At 28.8% G+C, this 26,837-nt stretch overlaps 1 protein-coding gene across 2 annotated transcripts; it reads left to right on the top strand.

Moving 5' to 3' along the window:
- The first annotated feature begins 420 nt into the window (after positions 1-420).
- Positions 421-26,460, top strand: LOC129912461 (putative uncharacterized protein DDB_G0277255). Of its 2 annotated transcripts, none has more exons than XM_055990718.1 (7): positions 421-999; positions 7,715-9,353; positions 9,497-9,671; positions 18,418-18,521; positions 23,351-23,518; positions 23,665-23,790; positions 24,788-26,460. In XM_055990718.1, exons 2-7 carry the CDS (start codon positions 7,872-7,874, stop codon positions 25,880-25,882), a joined length of 3,150 nt encoding a protein of 1,049 aa, XP_055846693.1. In that variant the 5' UTR covers positions 421-999; positions 7,715-7,871; the 3' UTR covers positions 25,883-26,460. The 2 variants fall into 2 exon arrangements, with proteins under 2 accessions (XP_055846693.1, XP_055846692.1); XM_055990717.1 differs by having other exon boundaries at positions 421-1,518; positions 7,574-9,353.
- Positions 26,461-26,837: the final 377 nt, after the last annotated feature.

Here is a 26,837-nt window from a genome sequence, read left to right as displayed (position 1 = left end):
GATTAACTTAGGACATTAACATTATTTACAGCGTTTTTGGGACTCTTAAAAATAATTTACAATCTCACGATAACGGATGTTACTCTTTTTTATTAGGCTTTATTGTCTCAAACGACTATTCTAAGAACTTCAATGATTGTTTTTCTTTATGTTAAGATTAATGTTAAACAATTTGTATTGTAGTTAAGAAGTTTCACTTTGATGAATGATAGACAAATCTATGAGATATAGAAAAATATATATAATTTTGTACCTCTTTTAAAAATCTGTATTCCGGAACTGCTTAAATGTGCACTTCTATAGTGGAATAAAATGAACGACTAGGAGAAACTTGTTTAGAATTTTAAAGTTTTTTCATTAAACTCATAAAAAACAATCGAAAATTTCCAAAAATTGATTTTTCAAAAAAATAAAAATTAGGTACCTAACCTCTTTTTAAACATCCAAAAAATATTTTTTAAATTTTTGTTTACTTTTAAACTACTTTAAATTAGAAGTTTGACTTCAATGATAAAATATTTACTGGACCCTGAACTCATGAATTATTTTAATAGTTTTTAGATCAAATGAAAAAAACAACACGGAAGTTCAAAATCTTTGATTTCAAACCCCATGAAACCTTGAACACTATAGAGTCAAAACCTCGTTCTCATATATACACAAGCTTTCAATAAAACGCATCAATAAACCTCTAAGAAAATATAAATACAAATGTTTCCAAATACACCAAAGCCAATAAAAAAAAAAAACTACAGGTGAACAAATATAATAAACTTCTCTTTTATTTGTCTTTTTCATCAATACAAAGCCTATATAGTATGCACCAACTCTCCCATTCCTCCATATTTATTTTTTTTTTAATTTCATTATCTTATCGACAGTTTTCTTCTTTCGAAAATCAGACTTTTTTTAATCTAAAAATAAAATTTTCGGAACATTTGCAAAACATCCCAAACGGAGCGCGCATCAGAGATACAAAAACAGAGAGCAAGCAAAAAAGTGAGTATTTCCACGTTCTAAACAGATGACTGAGTTCTCCAAGCAGCCATATCCACCACACAGGCCAGCCAGTTTATTTGTTTTTGTTTTCGGCTTTTTCTTCTTTTTTTCATTCAATTTTTCAACTCCTAGTCGAAACAATTAAACGTTCGTTTTTCCACCTCCAATTTTGAAAATCTTAGTGCGTATGGTACCAGCGAACAGAAACGGTCTTTCTCAAATAAATTTTCCTTAGCACCGACGCGAAGCGGTTGTGGTCTTTCGAAATTATATTCAAACGAATCAGTTTTTGTTTCTATGCAATACAAAAAATGTTCAAAAATATGGTCCCCGGTGTGTGACAGTGAAATTTATCGAAAGATTTATTTGTGAATTTTTTTTTCTTTTGATTCCAAAATGCGCAGAATGAAAATTTAGCGAAAAAGCAAGAGAAAAAGTGATTTTACGAGAAATTTAGTAAATTTTGTGCATTTTTCTACAAAAAAAAAAAAATTGAAGGAAATAAATAAAAAAGCAAAAGTAATTTATTGTGACAGTGTGACTTTGTGAACATCATTAAACATGTCTTGACTTCTCATAACTTCCAAATGGCTTATCATCAATTTTCAAATTGCGACACCTTTAAGCTCCTTGATACCAATAATTTCTGAGAATCTTTTTGATACAAATTTTGGTCAAAAACCTACCACGTGACTTGCAAAAAAAACACTCATCCAATCCATTGTCTGACTAAAATGTTTATTTTTGTTTAAAACAGCCATATTTTTAAACTTTTTTTTAAAATTATTTTTAAACGTAAGAGGAACCGTTAAAAAAGTTATTCCACCAATCCATCAACGCAAAGATAGTCCATATATTGTGACTTGTATGGACTTTAGGGCGAGTAAAAATAAACAATTTTAACAATTATGAGTCTTTCATTGAGTTTTTTGAAAAAGTATTAATTTTGAGCTTGAGGCTGATTGAATTTAAGGAATTTTCTTAATTAGGTGTTTTTTTGATTTTTTCAATTTCGTATTTTTGAACTTTGCTTTTTTCTTTAAAACAAAAAACAAAAATATATAAAATTTTTAGCAAGAAATTCAATTACTGTAGAATAATTTCTTTTAATTTTGTTTTTGTGTTGATTTTCGATTTTTGAAAACAACAAAAAAAACACGTTATTTTCAAGTGGATACCTAATTAAAAATGTATTTTTGGAGACACAACAAGACTTTTCCAATATTTATTTCTATTACTTTTTTTTGTTGTTTTTATTATTATTTTTTTTTTTAATTTTCTGTCTCGTAATTTTGTCGGCTATTGAAAATGTTTCCTCAAATTGATAGTTTTTTTTTTTCATTTTCTTAGCTTTTAAAAATAAAATTTTTAAATGAGTTTTTGACGTAGAGAAGAAAAATTTTTGAGGGCGACAGGTATTTATGAGAAAAAAATTGCGAAAAAGAAATTTTGTGACATATTTGTGATTTAGTGAGTTGTGGAATTTAAATAGAAAAAAAAAAATAATATAGAATTTAGGAAAACAGTGTTGTGAAAATAAACTTTTGTTTATGTTTATGATGCATTAAAATTTGGAGGAAAAATATTTCGTAATAACTGAGAATTGAATGACTATTTTACTGAATTTCAACTTTGCAATTAAATTGACGTTTGTTACTGAAAGGTGAAAATTAAAGGACTGATATGAATTTAAGTTTGGTTACCTAAAAGGTTAATTAGGGAAATTAACGCTAAAATTTCTTTTTTAGATCAGACAGTTTTTTAACCCAGCGAAGGTGAAAATTTTCGTTACACATTCTTCCACAGCAAAAAGTCTTTGATAAAAGTTTTAAAAACCATTGCTAATGGTTAAGAATCGAACTTAACTATAGGGACACGTAAAATCTAGTGGTATTTGCAGACTTTTAATTTAATTAATTTTTTGGACCAAAATTAGTGGTAGGTAATATTTAAAAAGCTTAATTTTTTCCAAGCGAATATTTTAATTAAAAAATCAAATGTTTTTTTTTTCAAAAACGGCAACTGCCAAAGTACCTTTTTTAATTTCTGAGTTTCTCCCAACTACTTTAATGTTAACGTAATAAATTTACATAGTTTTAATATAAATCAAAAATACATATAATTTTGGAAAAACAATTATTTTTGGATTACAAAAAAATGGTTTTAGCTTAGATCAGAATCGGCCCTAACGATTTTGATTTTTTTTCTAATAATGCTCCTCAACTAAAAAAATCAAATTGCATACAATTGCATCAAATTTATTTAAGATGTTGTTTTTTTCTTTTGAAAAACAAATTTTACATTTTTATTAATACTGTACAAAATTTTTTGACAAAAAGTTCTAAAAATTTAAGCAACTTGAACTCTAAAAGCAAGTTCATGGCATAAAATTTTTTTTTTAAATATAAAATCAAAATTTACCAGCTGCATACAAAAGTAGAGCGATTGATCACCCACTACAAGCAACACACTTAGGTATTACATTCTTTAAAATCGTTAAAAATATTCTAAAAAATTACTTAGCCAGTTTGAATTTTCTTTTTTAATTCACTCCAATGATTAAAAATGTATTTAGTGTTTTTTCTAAAAGGCTTCACCGAACTTTGAAGCAGTTAAATTAAATGGCCTTCATTTTACCGTTTACAACTCAAGAACGGTTGGACCGATTCTTTTCGATTTGTTATCAAAACAATAACTTTTTAAATATAAAAATAATTTAGTATAAAAAAATAGATATTCTTAGGAATAAGCTCTATCTGAGGTTTATCTGACTGTTGAAAAAATTCCCTTTAACTCGCTCAACTACATATTTGAGTTTTTTAAAGAAGCGATATCTATGAAATTTTTAAAAAATAGTATTAAAATCTTTAAAGGAAAAAGTATTTTTGATAAATTCCATCTTCTAGCTTAAAGCAAATAAAGCAAAAATATTGTTATTTTTGACGTAACATTTTTTAATATTATTTTAAACCTTAAAAACTATCGATTTTTGAAAATTATTTTGTAGAAAATGCAATGATGTTTTAACCAAAGTCACAAAAAAATCTATTTACGAGAGGATTGATTCTGTCTGGTGGGTTGTTTTTGGCAGAATTTATTCTATTATTCACAAATTTTTCCATCAAAACTAATTTTCATACTCTTTAACTTTTTCAAAATCTTGTTGACTGAGTACCTAAAAGCATTGAATTATTTAACCTGACCCCGTTAACATTTAAATTTCATTAAAAAAAAACTTTCCACTCAGAACCCACCCACTGTGCGTGTTTGTGATTATATTTTTAGTTGTTTATTTCACTTGTTCACCTCAAAACTTTAAAATTCTCACTTCCTCTGATGCACCACCATCAGCATCAGTACAGCACAGAAGAAGCATAAATTTGAACCGAAACGAAGGTGTTTCCTGTCGTTGTATTTTTCGTCACCTCTTTCATCAAAAATTTAAAAAAAAAATACAATTTCTTGATAATTTTGTATTTTTCAAAATCATTTTACAAAATTTAAATTCAATTTACAAAATTTTGTTGTTGTATTTTTTTCAATTTAGGAGACAACTTGTCGCCATAGATTCGTCGAATGCTATAGAACCTGACCAACCTCACTCGCGCACCAAAATTGTGCAAGTAAAATCTATTTTCGTTATTTTTTTTTTCGATTTTCAAAAATATGTTGAAATCTGTCGACAAGTTTATGTTGTAGGGAGTGCTGTCATTATTCACCCTAAAAATTAGAAAAAAAAAACACATAAAGCTGTCAAATTAATGTGATGGGGAAAAAGACCTTTCAGCACGTTTGAAATTTAGTTCTAATCCTTTTTACTTTATAATGAAGAAATAGGAGTGTACTTTAATCTAATCCTCAAACAAAGACGTAATCGAAGTGTTTTCAAATACTTTCGTTATTCTAGAAAGGGTGTGGAATTTAGAAGTGTTTTAGTCGTCTTTTCATGCAAATGTTTATCTAAGGTCCCTTTAGAAATCCTTGATTTATGTATCGTCTTGATTTCTTACAAATTTTTTTCAAACTGACAAAGTACATTGTCTTTTTGTTTGATACTCTTAGACTAACAGTGGAAATTTATACGAACATTAAATATTTAAATATGTTTTTTTCCTTCCATCAGGCACAGGAGGAACAAAAAAAATATTTCCGTTCACAAAATAAATACTTTTTGTTTACTTTCACACCAAGAATTTCAAGGAGTGTGGGCCCGAACCATCCTGTGAGCTGAAGAGGAAAACAGTTAACAACAGTCTTTTCTTAAAAAAAAAAAAAAAAAATGTATATGAAAAAAAAAACTTTTTGAATTTCCATGCACTTGGTCTTAAATAATATTTCTCAGTATGCCAGGGTTGTTTACATTTTTAATCGTGGTGGCATTAATTGTGAACTCTATTGCTCTGTTCTGCCACCTCTCACTCTTGGGTTAAATAAATTATAAATATTTCCCACACTTTTGTTGTGAATTCTTGGAATATTTTGCAGAATATTTGTGCTTTGTTTATGTTAAGATACCACCTTAGTTCTTTTTTTTTTGCTGTTGTTTTCTTTTTATTTCTTAAAGGGTGTTTTAATTTTTGAAAGTTTTTATGGTGCCAACTTGGTCATATGTCTTAAAGTTTGAGTTCTGCTTTCTGATATTGCACCTTAAAGTTTTGAATAATTAAAAACATTGATTTTTTTCTGAAAAATTAAGTCTTAGGTTAAAAATTCTGAATGTTTTCAAAACATATACGAAATAAGTTTTTGATATTTTATGGGCCATGTCTAAACTTATAGTTAAACATTTGCTCTTAAAATTAAAAAAGAATTCCTTAATCATCATGATTTTTACTTTAACAATAAAATAAAAATAAACAAATGGGGAAGTCATACAAAAAATATTAAATGTACAGAATTTTTAAATCCCCATTTTTAAATAGTGAAATTTATAAATTTTTCCGAATAATAACACACTATATTTTCTTCTAATGAACAAAATCTTTCAAAGATCCAGATTAAAATTATTTAATACATTAACGATATTCCGTCGACAAACGTCAGTTATTAAAAATGGGTTAGTTTCAGAAAGAAAACTATTCTTTTTTTAATTAAAGTTTTTCTAAAAAAAAATATTTTTTTTTTTCAAAAAAATTGTGTAAATTTCATAAATTTAATGTTTTAAAAGAAATCTAGATTATTTAAGAAAAAAATGTATTAAATGTTTAAAATATTCTAAAATTATGGGAGTAAGGGACATTTTTGCATCGTTTAAAAGGTAGAATATTAAGATATTCAAATCAAACCAGAAGTTATTTGCCATCTATAAAAATAAAATCAAGTAAATTCAAAATTTGTTGCTGCTGCTTAATACCTATAAATTTATTTTTCAAAATTTAGTTAAATGCAGACGAAAAAACCTAATATTATTATTTATAAAAAAAAATCCAAAATGTATTTCATTTTCAACACTAACAACGCACTTATAAAAATATTTTAACTTATTTTTTTTTTTAAGTTCGACATTTAAATATAAAGTTTTTTTTTTTAATCATTAAACAGTCTTTATAGTTTAAGGTCAAAAGGAAACAGTTTAAAGATCTTGTGCGAATTTTTTTTATAAATTCAAATATGTCAACACAAAAAAATCCAACTGAAAATAAATATTGCCAAGAAATAAATTTATATTTAACGTTACAAAATTTTGAATAAAAACATATGTATAAAATTTTGAATTAATTTTTTTTAACTGACTTATTTAAGTAATATAAATTTTACTGTGTTGTGGGCCATAATAGATCTTTTCTTCCATACCTTCTACGTTCTACCATGCCTTCTCAAAAGCGTTAGAAACTGTCCTAATTGATGGAACTGATTTTAAGGTACTGAAATAAGTTTTCTTGCTTTACGTAGAAAGTAAAAAAAATGATTTCTTTTTACAATAAACCCGTTTTTTCCGTGAGTCTTTGATAAAGGCCATTTTCAGAGAAACAAAAGGGTTGGATGTGACTGATCTGTTCGGTTCTAAAATCGATAAATTTCGTCTTTTTGCGATAAAAGTGTAAGTACCTAAAGAACCACGTTTTCCAAAAATAGATTTTACAAAAAAAAAAATATTTCGAAATAGTTTTCCCTGAAAATATTTTTATGGAATAAAGTTGAAGTTGCTTAAAACATATTGCAAACCAGTTAAGGCACTTTCAGATTTAAAAAAAATGATTACATGTGGTTTAGCAAAGATTGCTTAAAATATGTTTTTCCGTTTCAAAAGTAGGTACAACAACATTCACAACCACGAAATACTACCGAAGTGGGTAAATTTTGGTTCTAAAAACAAATTTTAGTGTTCTGAAAAAAATTAAGTTCAACATTTTCAAAAATAACCTTCAACTTTTCTTCCATCACCCTGTTCTGTATCCAAGTGACTCTTATTTAAATTGCTCTCAATCACACTAATGGAGCTTAAAGGTGTCACATTAAACACGAAAAAAAAGGGAAAAAAAAGAAAATCTTCAGCCATTAGGAAAAATGACCTCTGTGTGCGCGCTAAACTTTTGCTAATAATTCATTGTCCTGGTGTTTATTTTTAATGTAGGTTAATAACCCTGAACCGCACGAAAAGTGTGCAACTTAAAAAACTATTAATTATTTGAAAGATACAAAAAAAAGAATATCATTTATTTTTCTAACCCAAAAAAATTGAAACAAGTGTAACCTTGGTTATTGTTTTGACAAGGAGTCAACATTCGAAGTGGAGGTCTCATAAACAATTCATCGACATACATCGAAAACGGCCCTGAGGCCGGCCGTCGTTCGAAGTGCAAATCGGCACATTAACTTTGTGTTTGTGTTCGAAAAAAAAAAATTAATAAAAATAAAATTTTTCAATTGCCATGATGAAACACGAGAGTGTAATGACTTCAACAGCTCTCCCCATCGAAATGCCTCTAACAGCGGCATCCAAACGCCATAACCACGACATGATACGATGTATCAATGACGTGTGGCATAGTAAAAAAGTCAATACATCCGGTGTGGCAGCTAGTTCACCAAAAAGACCCATCATAAAAGCCTTTGACTTCCTGCCTTGGTCCCGAAGTAGGAGGCAACAGCATTTAGCTGCCACCACCGTCGAAAAGAACGACGAGATAAAAAAAGACCCCTCCAACAATACCCACTACCAAAAGAACATATTCCGCAATGGGGGTGGAATAATTCGGGACATTTTGACTGACAGGCTTAACAAAGACCGTGCCAGAGACAGCAGTCTCGGTCGGTTGGACATGAAACGCGTCCAAAAGAAATCCAAACAACTATCGAGGAATAAAAGCCTTGACATTAATGAACTGATTGACACGGTTGAGAATGAGCTGGCGGCAGAAAAGAAACAGGATGTCCGCAATCGATTCATGGACGATACCTTCATTGAAAATATTATTCGAGCTAAATCCGAAGAGAATGAGAATAGTGGAAGGACGACTTCCACGGAAGTTGGGCATTCCGAGAAACCCAGTAACGGAAAGCACATTCTGTTTAACGACGAGAATGTCGTCTATCTGATAAATGATGAAGTTCGTTCCAGCAAACGCCCCGGGAGAAGTACATCGAAAAAAGATGACAACCATAGAAGCTCTAGCAAGTCAAGAGGGAGTAGCAGCCCCCGGCCATCGAGCATGATAGAAGAAGGCACGAGTATTGTGAAGGGACGTCTGAGGTTTAAGAAATTATCCCAGGAAGAGAAGACTACTACAACTACAACAATGGTGTCATCAGCAACAAGCAACAGCAGCAGGAGGAAAACAACAACAATTGTGGGTGGAATCCCTCCAGCATCACCGTCTTCATTGTCAACTTCATCGTCGTCGTCGGCATCAACAGCTGTGGCAGCAGATAGTGCTGGTGGAAAAAGAGGGATCCTTCATAGGCAGAATACAAGTCCAAATGTCATTGTGTCACTTGCCCCAACAACAACAACAACCAGCCCCAACCAACAACAAGAGTACGGATCGCAAATCCTTCGACGAAGAAAGTCCTTCAATGAAATAAACTTTGAAAACAATAGCAGTTCGAGCAGTTTAGGTGTTGGGGGTGGCCTTGAGGGTGGCGTGACTGATGACAGACCCAAATCCGATAAGCCACGAAAAAAGCTCTCATTTCGGGAGCCAGTGGTTGCGCCTCGATGTGCTGAACGACGGATAAGCACACCAATACAACAACAACAACATCAGCAACAACAGCAATATAAAAATCCTGAGGATACATCGAGTAAGGTTTTTGACAATAAGTATGCCGCTGTCAACAGCAATGTTGGCGGGAATGGCGGCACAGTATCGAATGGCAATGGCATTAGCGGCTTTAGTGATGTTGATTCAGAGGTAAGATTTTGTTTTATGGGAAATTTATCGTCTGTGTTATCTTGTTTATCATTTTATCTATAATTAAAGTTATCACTTTTTAAATAGTTTAGAAAAGTTTGTTTGGAGGTTTGACAATTTTGTTTGTTTTTGTTTATTTTCAGTCACATGCTATGCGTATTGTTAGGACCGTAGGACAAGCATTCGAAGTATGTCACAAATTTAACCTTCATAAGAATTCCTTAGATAATAACGAAGAACGATCAGACGCATCGTCTGATTTATTAGATATCGAACATACATCAGAGCAATTAAGTGATGAGGATTTATCCAAAAAAGGTAAGTTTTATAGTCTCAATTAATTTATAGTATTAATTTTGGTAAGAAAATTTTCAAATTCTATTTCGGTATGGATATGAAATTTTTTAGAACAATGTGTGTTGAATATAAAAAAGATAAAGAATATATAAAAGAATATACACTCCTGCTCAAATTTAACGCACGTCATATTTATTTTACAAAAAAGTCCTACTATTACTTTATCTCACAGTATCGTGGTTATTTTCTCAAATAAGACAGGAGTTAGCTTAAATTGAATGTATGGAATAAAATGTTTGTGGGGAAGATTTGGAGCGGTATGCTGAAGTCTATCTGTCAACCCGCGAACCTTTTAGAGATGAGTCATAAATTTTATTGGAGTAATCTCTGCTTTACAACACCTACGGAGTTAGTGAGGTCTCCTAGACCTACTTTAAGTACCCAAAGATACTTGACTGATATCCTCGAACAGCATCCGGTTCCAATCACCCCTAGATTTGGTCCACAGTTCAGTCTGATGCACGATAATGCATGCTAGAGTGGTTTGAGAATATCTTCAAGGTTAAAATATGCCAGCTTTGAAATGACCACACAGATATTCGGATTTCAATTCAATAGAACATGTCTAGGAGATGTTGAAAAAAATGCATTTGCGGCCGAAATCCACCTCTAAGCATTCTTGATCAACAGAAAACTGCAGTAAAAAAAAAAGTTGCAACAAAACCTTCAAAATTTAATTTGTGGAATGAATAGACAACTCCAAATTATCATATGCGCTAGAGGAGACAATGCCAAGTATTGAATAAAATTATTGGAAAGAACTGTCACGCGCTTCCATTTTTTAACATTTTTTTTCTTAAAAAACAAAAATTATTTTAATATCAGTTTTCAGACCTTGAATTGCTAAATTTGGTTCATCTTTTTTTTGGTTGATAATACTGTTTCAGTTTAGCATTTTTCTGACTTGCTAAACAATAAGCAAACACAAAAAAATACAACAAATAATTTTAAAGCCATTTTAAATAAGATGCAGGGGTATAGCTAAAGAAGAAAAAAGTGTGCGTTAATTTTGAGCAGGAGTGTATAAAAGATACGTTTTTATATCTAATAGAAAATTTTTTCAAATGTTCACCTGTGACATCAGTGCTCGTAAACTACTTATCTCAAATTGATAAATAAGGTATCTTTGAAAGCGTCTTGCTTATCAGCAGGATACGCATAAGATCGATTATGGCGCCCTCTAGAAGCAAATGTCTTAAATTTTTTTTAATACACAGTGATTCTGTAATTATTTATTATTTATAATCCTGAAATAATTAAAATAAAAACTGGTGATGAACTAAAACTTGCGAAGAACTAAATCTTTAAAGTGTGCTGAAAAAGAGGTTCAAGCGTGAATATTGTTCTAAATATTGTTAATAGAGCCTTTTGAAGCTAAAAACACTACATACCTACCCATACAAAAAAAATATTTTGGAAATGAAATTTACATAGCAAAATTATTATATGTAAATGCAACATTTTTTGCTTAAAAGAAATTTGTTGGAAAATCATGTGATTTTTAATGTCACCCTCAGGATATTAAATTAAAAAAAATTACATTCGTAACGAAGGAAACAATGGCATAATAAGTTCGAGACTACATGTATAAGAAAGGCTATAATCTTAAGTGAACCAAGTCATTTTAAGTAGTATGGTGGACCGAAGTTCAAAAAAGTGTTCCATTTCTAAGTTAACGATACAAATTTAAGAAAATTTTTTATTTGAGTCTATATTTTTCCCAATTCAATTTTTGTGACTTTGTCCAGCACAGCTGTGACTGTGAGTGAATATAGATTTTTTGAACTCCAACTAGATCGGAGTTATTTGTACAAAAAGTTTAAATTTTGGGTGTGTGTCAAAATGTTAGGAGCCCTTTTGAGACCTTTTCAAAAATTTGTCGTCACCAAAAATTTGTATCTCAAGTATTTAAATTTGTAAATTTTTGTGGATGGTAGGGAAAAATTTAGTGTGAGAGCAAAAAATATTCACCCTAAAATTTTGAACGTTTGACACTTCTTATGCTTGAAAAAATAGGTAGACAAAGTTCAAACTTGAGACAAAAAACAGACATTACGGTTATGGAGAATGCCAAAAAAATGGGCCCCGAAATTCTGTCTTAATGATAACGATACCTGTCATAGAAGTGTTTGTTTATTTCACACTTTCTTGAAAGCGAGTCAGTCGACTAAAATTTTTGTAAGCAAGCGTTTAAGTAGCCATAATATTATAATAAAAGAATTAAAAAAAATAAATTGCACAACTGGGGTCGCACGTACTTGCTCCTATGGTAAAAGTTACTTTAATGTTAAAGTTTTTCATTAAACAAAATAAGGGAAAATTTAAAATTTGATATTTTCACGGAATTTTTTATATATAAAAATTTCCTAACTTTTTTCAAAAAAGTTATAATTAATTTACACATAAGAACAAAATTTAAAAAATTTTCACCAACTCTTTTCAAAAAAATTGATTTTTCAAAAAAAAAATTTTAAATATTTTTTAAAAATCCAAAAATGTGTTTTTTGAAGAATTTAAACTTTTTTTTAAATAAGTAATGATTATTTAAACGTTTCTGTATTAAAAATTTGGTCGAAATCTGTTTTGTCGTTTATGAGAAATTCATAAATCCAAAAAACCGTTCTATGGCAGGTACCGTTAATAACGGTACAAAAAAATATTTTTTATATTATCAAAGGAGGCTCTTATCTGTTAAAGTAAGCAGAAAAATTGAAATCAAAATCGTTAGAGCCGTTTTTGAAATAAATCAACTTTTCTGTTTCCGTTATATGACAGGTACCGTTACTTTTGGTCCTAAAAAAAAAACTTCAATTTGTCCTCTAGGGAATCACACAAAACTGTTAACTACCAAGTTTGAAGAAAATCACTTCCGTAGTTTAGGCTGTAGCTTAAGGTTCTTACAGACAGACAGACAGACAGAATTGCCGGGCCCACTTTTTTGGCATTCTCCATCATCGTAATGTCATGTAAAATTGTTATCTCGAGTTAGATTTTTTTTACGAATCCTAAACTTGCCCTATAGTACCTACCTATATCGCAAGTAAAAAAATTAATTTTTTGGATTAAAAAAAAAAATTAGGTATTTTTGGATTAAAAAAAAATTAGGTATTTAAAAATTTTTTGAAAACGAATTGATCTTGATACCTACATTTTTTGAAATTTCGTTTTTAAAAATTTATTGCTATTTTCAAAAAAAAAAAATGTATATACACTTAGGAGCAAAAAAATGGAATCAAACTTTTCGTTCTTTTTAAACGATAATAGGTCAGGATGTAATTGACATACATGAATGTTAATTGCACCATTAAAAAGCTTGAAACAAAAGCTTTAAATCAGTGCTAGGAACTTAAAAACTCGTTCACTTTATAAAGATCCAATCAACATAAATGAAGCATGTAAAGAAAAAAAGACTGAAACTGAAACAGAGAGTATCTGGAAAATTAAACATTTTAAAAAATTTAAGTGCATTTTATTGACAGATAACGTCAATAGTAACGTAAGGAAAAAAAGACTGAAATTGAAGCAGAGAGTATCAAGAAAATTTAACATTTAGAAAAAAATGAAGTGCAATTTATTGACAGATAGTTATGATACTATCGTATGCATTTATAAGTTTTCACCAACAATTAAAAGAAAAAATTTCAAGCTTTTAAATGAGGCCATGAAACTTGAAGAAACATTATTTTATCCATTGCAATTTTTGTTTTTAAAATAAATAATTTTTTTTGATTCCGTTTTTGCTCTTAAGTGTACATACCTTTTTTTCCTAAAAATCACTTTTCTGCAAGAAATAAAATTGCGTATACTTCATTTTGTGGTCGAAATTTAAAACGGTGTTAACATATTCACATGAAAATATTTCATTTTATTTTTTTTTTTTTGATCCTAAACTTTGCAGACAATTTGTCCCTAAAACAGTTCGATTTTGGGTAAATAAACATCAATTTTGGACTTCTGTCACCACAGTAATAATGGACCGCTTTTCCTAAAAAAAATACGGCAATCACTTCGTATATTTAGCCCCTAGATTTTGTTGAAAAATCGATCATAAAAAATCATTGGTGACGAAAGTCCAAAGTTTTGAAAAATGTTTAATATGATTCATTTAAAAAGTAACGCAGATAGTCATGTTATTTCATGTGAAATAAGTTTGATAAAATTCTAAGTTGTGTGTTTCCTTCTATTACCAATGTCACCAACAAAAGTAGCCAAAATAAAAAATCAACTGTCTCCACGTGCCATATTTCTTTGAGAAAAAAAAAAAAAAAACAAACACAAACATTTGTATAAAAATGAAGGTTAAAACAAGATAAACCTCAAAAAACTCATATTTTCTTCATTATAATAATAAAGATCTTAATGTTTATAAACAACAAAAAACGTGCATTGTCTATGACGTCGTAACCATTTCATCAAATAATAATTTATCCTTAACCTTACTACGTCAAAAAGAAATTATAAATACACTTCACAGCTACATAAACAATGTGTGTTCCCACTTTTACTTTTGACCTTTGAAAAAATTATATAAAAACAAAATATTCAACACGTAATATGGCCTTAGCTTTACGTTCTAATATTAAATAAAAATAATTTAATTCGACTTATAAAGGAACCGATATTTTACTACAAATTTGCACTCAATTCGTATAAATTTTTCCTCATAAATATGCCCCCAATCACCGGGTTATGGATCAAAATCAAAATAGAATTGTTTCTTAATAAACAAAAATTTCATAACAAAAAGAAAAAAAAAATCATATCAAACATTTTAGCAAAAGTAAAAATTTCAAACAAAACTAAAAAAAAAAATAAAGGAGCAAAATGACCCCCCACAGAGTTGAAGTAGCGCATCATTCGTATGCTGATTGTGGCATATAAACAAAGGTGTATCTAAGAATAAGAAGTTTAATTTAAGCAAAAATTACTTGAGAGCAATGCGTTTAAATAAAATAATTTTTTATTTTGTTTTGAGAGCAAGGTGGCCGTTGACGTCACCATTTGGCCCGATGGCCTGCCTGGCCTGGCCACCTCTATAATCGACGACATCATTACAATCAAGACAGAAATAAATCTCCTGTGGGCCATCGAACGACACGCTGCACGAGTAGCTAGCTATTTTATATATATATATTTTTTTTTCTTATAGAAGATATATATTTTTATTTTTATACAAAAAAGTTAGATATATGTATCTGACAGAGAGTAATGAAATAAAATTGTATATAAATCGACCAAAAAAAAAAAAGAAATAAACAAATAAAACACATTTTATTAATTATTCGTATACAAAGTGTGTAGCGCGAATGGCACGATTGTGGATATAATTAATGATTTTTGTTTAAATTGTTCGTCTATTTTGTCTTGCATGTGTGTCATCTTCATTTTCAAACAAGAACACACACATTTGAATTTAATACAATTTTTTCTTATAAAATTATTTATTTGAAAAAAAAATATTAAAATTCATTGAAGATCCTAGATGAAGTAGGTTTCCTCAACAAATAAATGCAATATAGAACCATGCTTCTATTACATTTTTTGTTTTTGCTTAAAAATGTTTATTTTATTTTTCCGGACAAAATTTTATTTTATTTGAAAAACGAGGCCATAATAATTTCTAAAAATTTTTAATTATTGTTATAAAAATTCAATGTTTACGGATGTTTTTAGAGCTTCAATGGAACTTTATTTTTTTTTCTCTCGTAAAATCATCCTTAAATACAAAGTGAATACAAAATATTAAAATGAGTTTTTTCTTTCGAAGCAATTTTTGTTTTGAAAATGTTTAAAAAATTTTAGTATCACTTTAATTGATTTTAAATTTTCTAATGACAATAAAAAGTAGAAAAAATAAATTTAAGATAAAAGTTACAATATCTAGTTTACGGTCAAGGCTTTTAATTTTTTTTAGACAGTTGTGAGTTAATAAAAAACAAAAGTTAATGGAGTCTTTCTTTTTTAGAACAACCTATTAAAAAGAAGAAGAACTTTTATTTTTAGTTGCTTAGTCTATTAAATTTTATTAATAGCAATGTGTTGCAGTTAAAGTGTTTGTTTTAAAATTTATAAAAAGAATAAAAAAAACATGTTTATATTGACAATGAGACCAAAATTCAAGTTTTATTTTGATAAAAAAAAAAAAAAAAAATATCAACGATAATAATTAAGGAACCTTAATAAAGGTTATTTCAATAAGCTGCAAAAATGTTTAAAGATGTTTTCTACTAAAATTAAAATTTAATAATAAACAATTTTATTTGCATAGCAAATCTCGAACTAATAAAGGTTTATAAAAATGTTTGCTTGATAATACAGTAGGTGCTATATTAGGGAAATATTGAACTACGAAGATGGGACTGAAAACTGCCTCATGAGATGTTACGATTATAAAATCTCTTACCAGATAGCTTAAACCAAAAATTAAAAACAATCAATGTGTCATTTCGTAAATTTAATTTTAAAAAATCAAAAATTTTTTTTCATAATAATAACATAATTATAACCCTTTCGGACCCAGCGTTACTCTCATGTAACATATTTTTAAAAATTCGTAAAAAATATTCTATCAAATATTTTTTTAGGTTTCGATGGCTTAATTGAAAGATAATAATGCCTAGTTACTGGATGATTACAAAAACTTAGTCAAATAGCATTCTTTTAATTTTTTTTTTTTTTATCGAAAAAGGGACAGAAATTAAAAAAAAATTTTTTTTTGCAATTTTTTTTTTAATATATGGTCATAATTTTGAAAAAAAAGATATAAAAAAATGTTAATCCAAAAAGTGTTTTGTTTTTGGGCTTAGAAGAAGTAGCATACATTATTGTTCTAAAAAAAGTTATTTCCTCAGTTGTCCGACTTTTTTTGGTGGTCATAGGCAGTGTATTTTACTTACATGTAACATGAGAGTAACACATTATTTTTGCTATTTATTATTTGGGAAAATAACTTTTTGCTATTCATATATATATGAAAAAACACTTTTTAATATTGATTTTCATAGCTTGGGTTCGAAAGGGATAAAAATCTTCTAAATAAAATTTCATCAGGAGATATGCATTTTACAAAAACAACATTTGAGTTTTTTTTTATTTAAAATCGTTAGATCCGCTTTCGAGAAAATCACAAAACCTCGAAAAAATATCCCTTCCCACCGAAATATTTAAAAAACAACCAACTTTAAGAATTGAATAGTTTATTTCAGAAACAGCATAAGTCCATTTTTCCCAAATTTTTTTTTTTTGAAATTTCTCATTTATATATAGTTATTTATCTTCTGGAAAAAAAAATTAAGTATGTAAGACCCCCCAAAATACGAAAACTGAAAGGAAAGGGTTTAAAATGTATGGAAAGATTTCACCCGGTGACAACATTTTTTATTGTTAAATACATGAATTTTTACCAATTTTAAATCATTTTGGCAGCAATCTTGACACGCACCCCCTTTTGTAATACATCTCTTAAAAGGTAAGGAATCACTCTATCTATATCTATTTAATTCATTAAAATTAAACTCAGGGTTCAAAAGTTATAGCTAGATATCTCGCGGTGGCAGCATTTTTAACTCTTGAATTATATGATATTTTACCAGTTTTAAATTATTTTGGCAAACATCATGGCAGGCAAGCCTTTAAGTTATACATTTATACTCTATCCACTGCTAATTTATTTATTAAAATCGAAAGCTGGGTTCGAAAGCTATAGCTAAATAAAAACAAAAGTTTTACCAAAAAAAAAATTCGTTTTGAGCAGAAACGACATAAGTCCAGCGACTTTAAAGGCTTAAAAACCCGCTAAGACTTGAAAAAAAGTTAATATTTTTAAAGTTTTTAAATGCGTCTTTAGCAAGATTATAACTCGGCATACTCTAAATTTGAAGTGTTGTAGAGTTTTAACATAAAAAACAGTTTTTTGTTGCTCCTGAAAAGTTAGTGCTCATGGACTTATGCTGTTTCTGAAATAAACGATTCAATTTCATAAGAGTTTGAACAATAATCCGTTTATTCAATTAGACAGTTTAAATGTGACGAACAGACACACAATTTTTTTTTTTCAATTTTCGTAATTTGGTATGATGAAAAACACGGTTTTTTTCGTAACAAAACCAATTCTTGCAATAAAATGCTATGTCTATGAAATTCTTTTAAATTGTTGCATATGAGAAATCAGAACCAAAATGGTGTATTGAAATATCTAAAACAAAAATGCGACATAAGTCATAATGATTGACAACCTGAGTTTTTAAAGTCTTTTCTAAAAATGTTATAATTGAAAATACCCTCCAAATATTTGCTTAAGGAAAGAATTTTATGCTTTCTTCGAAATATTTTAGAAATTCTAATTATTTTTTCGATGAGAGCCAAGGGCATTCCATCGTTTCGGGTCTAATTTTTAAGGTAAGGTATTTTCTTTTAGAATCTTTGCGAATGTTTTTATTCAACTCGCTTTCAATTAGTTACAAAAACCATAAAGGTTAGGATCATTGTTTGTCACGTGTGGGACACTAACAAATTGCTCTCAAAGAACAGTTTAAAAAAAAAATTAAAACAATAAAAAAAACTACCTATTTACTGTTTAGGATTTTTAGACGTGAATCAAAATGTCAAGGAAATACTCAAGTGTACTTTTATTATTAAAGCCTCTATCATTTTCATTAAATATAATCTTTTTTAATTAATTTATTTTCCATTATCTTTTAAATTTCAGATCAAATCGGAGTCACGCCTGATATAAGCCCGCCACAAAGACCTAATCATCTAGAATTAACGTCTCAAATGAGCAGTGCCAATCAAAAATCACCTTGTGTACTCGTAAGTATATTCATCATTATATTCGTATTTATATTTTGTTTTTGAAATATTTTATTTTTAAACATTGACACTTTTTTTGTATGGCGGTTCCTGCTCTTATTTCAATATAATCTATATAGTATATTTTTCTCTCAACCAGTAAATTACGCCGTTCCAAAATAGAATTTTTTTCACATCGCACTGCCACTGATCCATAACCATAACGCAGTTGTAGTAGAAAAAAAATTGAAATATAAATTATAAAATTCATGTGTAGAGGAGGTGGTTTATAATATTTTCATAGTAATTGACTGCAACACAACGACATTTAAAAATTTATATTATTTTCCCCACAAATTTTGACTTTGCCAGAGTAATGTCTTAATGAATTTCAAATTGTCTTTTCTCCCATCCCAAATGCAGCTAAGAAAAAAAAATTAATTCTAAAAATATGAAGATGATTCGGAGACAGTATAGATAAATGTGGACTGTCGACAGACAAAATATATAAAAATCCATTATGAATTTTTGAAATATGCCAATATTTTGATATTTTTTTGAAAAAAATACATTTGCAATAATAAAATTGAGAGAGAAAGAGTCATGACTTTGAATATATTGGCGCCTTTTATTTTTTCAAAACAAATAAGAAATTCACCAGAAAGTGCCTAAATCCCGTTATAATATCCGTATTGCATTGCCATTATAAACAAGAGTATTAACAAAAATATTTACAAAATCTACAATAGCACGTAAAATGTCTTGATACTCTTATTTCAACAAAACACAACAAAAAAAAAAAAAAAATGAAAAATTGAGAACTTTTTCACGTTCGTCAGTTCGTGCCCCAGTGTAAACAAACAACAAAATAAAACGCATCACCGAAAAGTTGATTGGACGGACGGACATCATCTTTGATGTTCTTGACTGTTAATCACCAACAACCAATATTTCGATATTTTCCATTGTAGCTATTTGAGATTTTTTTAAATTTTCAAAAATTTAAAATTAAAATTTTTAGTTTCTTTGCCAAAAATAGTTTTTTCTTGGTTTTATTTATTTATTTTTTTTTTTTTTTTTGTTTAAGAAAAATAAAACAAATCCATCTGGTGAACATAAATATCTTATTTCTAACTAAATAGCTATATTTTGAGAAAATTAAATTTTTTAAAACAAAATATTTATTAGTACCTAAATATATTTTTTATGGTTACTTAAACAGCTTCTTTTAAAATTAAAAAAAAAAATGAGTTAAGCGAAAAAAATTATATGGAAAAATTTACATAATGGTTTTTTTTTTCTCAGATTTATGACGCCCGGAATCTTTTTTTTCACTCGATTTGTTTATTAGTGGTTTTCTAATTTTTATAAATAAAAAAAAAAAATACAAAAAAAAAAAAAAATAACAATAACAAATAATAGCAATACAGACATTTGAATTGTGTTAAGAAATTTTAGATGATTAATGAAACAAATTTTTCAAAGATATTAAGCTGAAGGAGATTGTTGAGAAACTTATAGTGGCAATTGAGTGAAAACATTGCATTTTTGAAGATTTGTTTAATGACGTCAGTTGTTTATGGTTGATGATAGTAAACAAAAATGCATTTGTTTGCCATTTACAATTGAGTTTTTCTTTGAAACGTTGAATATTTTATTTTTATATTGAAAAAAAAAAAAAAAATTGTAATTTTTATGTTTATTTCTTGGAAATTTCTTTTAAACAAGTCGAAGAAAGATTAGAAAAGATTTGCAATTTTCAAAAGAATGAAACAACAAATTTCCTTCCTTAAGGAAAAAAAACACCCAAAAATGTAATAGAAGACTAAACAAATGATTTGGAAATCTGCTATTAAAACTAATCTAGCATTGTAGATAGTAGAAGTCGTACATATTGTGTGTTAATCCCGTTTAATGGCAAGGAAGGATATCGAGGAAGCATGTTAGTGAACCATTAGGTTTTATTATGCAATTTCCATATTATACTATGTTACAAATCAAGTCGTGAAAAGACTTATTACACAAGTTTATTTGAATATATTTTGTTGACTAGATAACAGAAAATAAAAATGAGAAAAAAAATCCAAATTATGTGTAGGTACTTACTAAGGATATGGTAAATGTTTTGTGAACAATTTCTTCCACATAAGAAAATACCTATTCTTGTAAAACATCTCCAATACTCTTAGTGACTCTGTTGTTATAAGGCTTATTAAGAAAGTGGGTTTCAAGTCTATGAATAAATGATTGAATTGGTTTAATTTTTAAACAACACAAACACAAGTAACAGTTTTTTTTTTCGAAATCAATTTTATTAAATTTTCGCACAACTTATGGGTACCTTGAGAACAAATAATCTAATATTGTTTAGAAGTCGGCATTTTTTTTATAAAACATAAAACATGTCAAATTTATTTCTTAGAACCGTTTTTTCAAATCGTATTTTCTGCCAAACTACTAATTCGATTTCAAGAAAATTTCTTACAAAAATGCATTGAACATACATAATTTAAAAAAAAAAAAAATAATTTTTGGACTTGAACATTTTTTTATGAAAAAACAAATTTTCGAAAACAAATTTTGAAATTTTGGTTTAAGATGTTTATAAGTAATTTTTAGACAAAAGCATACCAATTTTATTTAATTTTTTTCTTATTAATTTAGTTATTTATTAAAAAAATTTGTTTAAAAAAAAACTGCCCAAACGATTTTGAAATTTTTTTTCTAAAAATGCATCTTAATAAAATATTTTTAAGGTATTTCGTCAAATCTTTTAAAAAGAACAGCTCTACTGAAACAAATAATTACACTGGTTAACAAAATTAAACTTTTTTTTTTGTTGCCGAAACTGAAGGTTTTCCGTGTGCTGAATTCGAATCTGAAGTCAAAAAAAATTAATCAGCTCCCGTTTTTGAAAAATTACCGTTATAATATGCAGCACTTCGGACCTAATTCTTTTATACATGGAAAATTCTTTGAGCATATTTAGTAACGGTTTTTATAAGAACTATTTACGAACTTTTTAAATCTGTTTAAATCTTTCCGATATCTTTTTTACTGCCCGAGATATCCTCAGTTGTTTGGTATTTTTATAAATTTTATAACTTCATTATCTTCTTTCTGATATATGAAGCCAAACCCACTGACTTCAGTTTAAGATATCTCGAGCAATACAAAAGATATTGAACAGATTTAAACAGGTATGGAAAGATGGAAAACAGTTCTTATTGAAACCATTACTATATATGCTCAAACAAAAACGTTTTTTTTGCATTTTCTAACGGTAATATCTCAGAAACGGGAGCTGATTAGTTGTTTTAAACTTCGGATTCGAGAAACCGAAAACTTCAGAAAAGTATATTTTTGTTTCGGCAACAAAACCCTTGTAAACCAGTGTTATTAATTATGTGTTTGAAATAAATTTTGTGTAGTTATTTAAAAGTCGAATATGTTTTTTTTTCTGAAAAGGTATTAGTTTAACATTGTATAGCTGTTAGTTGAACTTTGCTCCCTTTTCGTGTCTGCTTGAATGGAATAAAAATTTCCTGATTAGGTTGAAGTTTTGTGACGTCATTACTATCAGTTTTTGTCATTTGCATTACAGTGTGATACCAAAAACCAACTCTGCATTCACTTTTAACGTTTAATATCAAATGGTCACTGTGGCGTATGTGGAACATTTTTTCTTGAACAAATTTTTTGTTGGTCGGTCCATTTTCTCTAGCTTAATCTAGATTAACCGCACAAAAAAGGTGAAAAACAAGCAATTACTATGATATAACACTCATATTTAAAAAACAAACAAATTAAAAACAAACAATTTTAATTAACAAAAAACAAATGAATTTCTTAGGAATTTGTATGAAAAAAAAGGCAATTATTTAGGAAAAAATTTTGTTTCAAAAAATTCTGAAACGAAATTTCTCATCTTAGGAAAAATAAAACCTGCTTTTTTTTTAGTAGCTGTTAGGAATTTGATGCAAAATTATGTCCACGTTTCGCATCATGCTGTTTTTTTTAAACATTTGCTTTTTTTAAAGTCACTGAACAGATTCATTTTTTTAATGGAGACATGATTATTTTAAATACAAAAAAAAATAGGAAATACATTTTGTTTGGTATCAATATTTCAGATTTTGAATAAATTCAATTTTTAAACGCGGTATGGATTTTTTCTCTACAAATGATGAAACCATCAAAATTGATAGATTTCGTTTTTTATTATTATTTTTATAGCGTTTTAAAAGGCAAAGTCAGTTTTATAAATGTCACCCGATACCACTAAAAATATCGACAGTTCTAAAAACTGAAGAATTAAAAAAAAAAATAACACAAAATTCCATCAAAGATGACTTCCTGAAACTGTCTATAAGTGTTTTAGCTTCATTTCCAAAGATATTTGTTTTATATAAATCAGTTCTAAAAAACATCTTTAAAATGCTTTCGTTAAAAATTAAGGAACTCTCATTCTTATTCTGAAAGAAAAACAAAAACAAGGTAATAAATCAAAAAATTGATGCAAATAATATTTTTCTCTTCAAACATTGAGTTTTTCCTTATTCCATATCCGAAACACTTGAAATATTATTCGTTTGTTGTAATTAAAAACAAACTTTCCCATTCGGTCTACTAGCTGCTATTAATGCTCTATTGAACCAATTTTCCTTTTGTTCTTTTGATTTCAATTCAATCAAATTTCATGAAATTTATTGGCCAAACAAAATTCAATACAATTCAATTATTTATTGAACAAAAAAAACAACTTGATTGTGTATTCGATTTCATTTCATATTTTGTGCTATTCAATTTATTTTAACTTTATTTTTATTTATATTTTCATTTTTTTACAGACTGACGAGGAGAAATCGCCATCATCACCCATATCGCCCAGCAGGGAAATCAACAAACTCAAGGATCAATTAGAACAACAAGCGATGCAAACACGACAAGCTCTGGCACAATTGATGCTCGTCCGAGAGCAGTTGATATCTGAAACGAATGCAAGAATTGAAGCTCAGGTATGTAAATGAAAAGGGTAGTACTCTTTTTATGTATGTATGAATGTCTACAGAAGTCTTAACTTATCCAAAGTGCCTGCTGGGCAGTTTTCAAAATTTAATTCAATTTTATATCATGATGTACCTATACCTTTTCTATATTGCAGGCTCGTACCCAACAATTGCTTCAGCAAAATAGAGAATTATTAGAGCACCTGGCATCATTGGGGGCGTATACGGATCCACAAGCCACAACTGGACTAACATCCGCCAATATAGCTCTGGCACCCCAGGTAAGCAAAATTAATTTGCAAGCATGTGCAATTTTTTTCGTTGCAGTTTTATTGTGTGTTTTTTTTTTTTTTATTTTGTGTTGCTCTCTTGTCCTTTGATGTTGTTTTTATGTTTATTATTTTGCTACTCTTGAATGTAGCTAAAGGTGTTTTTTTTTTTTCAAATCAACAGGGTGTATACGAGATCTCAAATAAATATAAATTAAAAGTGACAGCTGTCAAAACAAAAAAAAAACATATTAAATTGACAGCTGTCAAAACTTTTTAGGAATGAGATTTGAAATAAACGTTGCCATTTTATAAGAATCATTTCATAGGCAATTTAAATCGTTTTCAATTTTACAAAACCAACTTTGACATTTGGGTAGATCTGTCAAAAAATAAACGTTATGTGATTTTTTAAGCTGTCTCAGCAAAGATTTGTTTACTTGAAAATGCTTCATAACTTCTTCTTCAAGTTAAGCTTCTGAAATGACATATCAATTGTTTTTTTTGTTAAACATTAAAATGACATTTGACATCTGTCAAATTTGTAGAATTTTTTTCTCGTAATTTTGACACAATTTCAAATAAAGTTCTTGCATTCAATTTAATGAGCAAGCTTTATTTAGATTTAAGTATCACTTCCCAATTTTGCTTCTAAAAAAATGGCTTCAATTTTTTTTTGTAACTCGAAACACCCTGTTTAGTCAGTTTTTATGCCTTGCGTGCAATTGCAGCCCAATATGCCTTGCAATTTAGTAACAAATTTTTATTCGTGTGTTTTGTTTGAATTTCGTTTTTATATAGCCCCGTGGAACCGCCGCTTGTGTTTTGATTTTTATTGAGTTTTATATTTTTTTTTTAAGTGCTTGCATGTTTGGAGTGCTCTATTGTTCAATTAAGTGCTTAGAATTTTTTCTATTTTGTTATGAGTTTGCCTATTTGGTTTTTTTCATGCTGCCAAAAAAACAAAAACAATCAAGTCTTCATGAAAATTTTCAACTTTATTCAACAGTCACAACTGCAGATGCTTTTCCAAGAACCAGCTGATTTATCTGTTGCATTGAGAAAAGCAGTTCTAGCATCATCGAATAATAACAACCTGGCAACCATAAATCAGCAAATAAACAGTTTGGGATCAATTAATCAGCAACTGACAACGTTAAGTCATCAGTTAAGTGGGCTTAATCAGCAGAGTCAGAATTTGCAGAATTTTCAAAATATCAGTGCCACATTGCAGCAACAACAACAACAGCACCAACAACAACAACAGCAACAGTTAACACCACCACATCAACAACAACAACAACAACAACTTAATCAGTCTTCCTTACATCTGAGTAGTCCTCCAGTATCGCAGCCATCTGGCGGCAGTCCGATTCCACCAATGAATGCACTTCAGAGTCTAAGCAACCAATTCACAAACATATCCGCTCAGGGCAACCAAGATATGCTCTCCAAAGAGCTTTTTCAAATGAACCAAGAGCTTTTGAACCGCCTACAAACTTTAAATCTTGGTCCTGGTAACAATGTTACCAATCCGGGAGGTTTAAATGGAGCTGGAGCCATTGGCAACAGTAATTCCCCACACAACTCGTTCTTCTATGTCAACCCAATGTCCTGCAGTCCGAACAACAACAGTCCCTTTAATTTTTTAAGTACCCCCAGTTCCCTTGGTAACCTAACTCCATCACCAATGGGAACAATGAACCGAAATTCCTACTCAAACAGCCCGATCAATGATGACCTAGGCCTTAGCATAGACAAGAACCTAAATAGACTTGAAGATAACCACAACAATTTTATGAAATCCGCAGGGGCTTCCAATGGTAATTTGACTGGGGCGAGTGGAAGTGGGAATAGTAACCTCGAGAGTAGTCGATCTTCAGCCGAGGCATCAACCTCCTCATCGCCGAACAGAACCAATGAACAGCGATTTAACACTGTGATGCTAAAAGTCACCGATGAGTCGGGGAATGTTACGAATCAGCGGAAACTGTCGGCGACACCGAGTTTTATTACACGAAGCACAAGTGAAAAAGTACCAAATCGAAGTCAAATGATGAGTCAAGTTCAAAGAACGGCTTGGGCGAGACATACGACCAAATAAGAAAATATATTGATTTAAGTATTATTTTTTAGAACAAAAAAAAAAAAAAAACGCGATTGATACTCACAGAATAGAGTTTGTTGGTGGTGTTGAAAATTCACTGAATTCTCTGACAGTATTAACACAAAAAATATGATGAATTTTCAAAAACGGTTTTGAAAGCCTAGACAAAAAGTTATATAGGAATCCAAGTTCTACCAACGACTTTTTCAGTGAATTCAACGTGGGAGGAGTTTAAGTTATTAAAATTAAAGTGTACCTATAAATTACACTCATCATATCTTTTAGATTTTAGTATTAATTTTAAGGTTAAATTAAATAAATTGCCCGACTGCATTGAGATGAATTAAGCCAAATAAAAAAAAAAATCAAGCGCTCAAAATATTTAAAATATATATAAACAATTATTATAACAACTATAGCCAACGCCAAAGCAACAATTTTTATTTTTATTTTAATTTAAGATTTAATTTTTGTATATAAAACGAATAATTTTAGAAAAATAAAAACAAAACGCGTCTTATTGATTACCTGGACTATAATATCGAAATATATATATTTTTTTTTTGTTTTAATTTAAGTTCTATTCATTTTAATTTTTTAAGAAGTCACATTTTAGCGCGCAAAATATTATATTGTAATTTATGTAATTTAAATAAAATTCAAGTGACTTTTAGAGTTATAAGTATAATAAACAAAATATATTCATAAATTTTAAGAAAAAAAAAAATTTAATCAAAATATTTGTTAAATTTTATGTTGGTTATTAAAAATTTTAAATGATAAATTAATTTTGAATGGTTTTGTGTGTTTTAATGAGAATTGGTAAAGGGTATCATTAAAAGTCCCGTTTTTAAGCTATAACTAATTTTCAGAAAACAAGGCTTCCGTCATCATGTGATAAGAGTTTTAAATCGGAGATAAACCTCAAACAGTTTAACAAATTGTTTGCTGT

This window comes from Episyrphus balteatus, chromosome 2 (genome assembly GCF_945859705.1).
Source record: "Episyrphus balteatus chromosome 2, idEpiBalt1.1, whole genome shotgun sequence".
NCBI classification, from domain to species: domain Eukaryota; kingdom Metazoa; phylum Arthropoda; class Insecta; order Diptera; family Syrphidae; genus Episyrphus; species Episyrphus balteatus.
The sequence above is the reverse complement of the archived record's forward strand: the minus strand, read 5'-3'. Positions and strand labels throughout refer to the sequence as shown.

Bases quoted from the DNA above. Each gene is read 5' to 3' on its own strand.
- LOC129912461 (XM_055990718.1), top strand. From the start codon at position 7,872: ATGATGAAACACGAGAGTGTAATGACTTCAACAGCTCTCCCCATCGAA. The intron at 9,354-9,496 runs GTAAGATTTTGT...GTTTATTTTCAG, and splicing joins TTAGTGATGTTGATTCAGAG to TCACATGCTATGCGTATTGT. The intron at 23,791-24,787 runs GTAAGCAAAATT...TTTATTCAACAG, and splicing joins ATATAGCTCTGGCACCCCAG to TCACAACTGCAGATGCTTTT.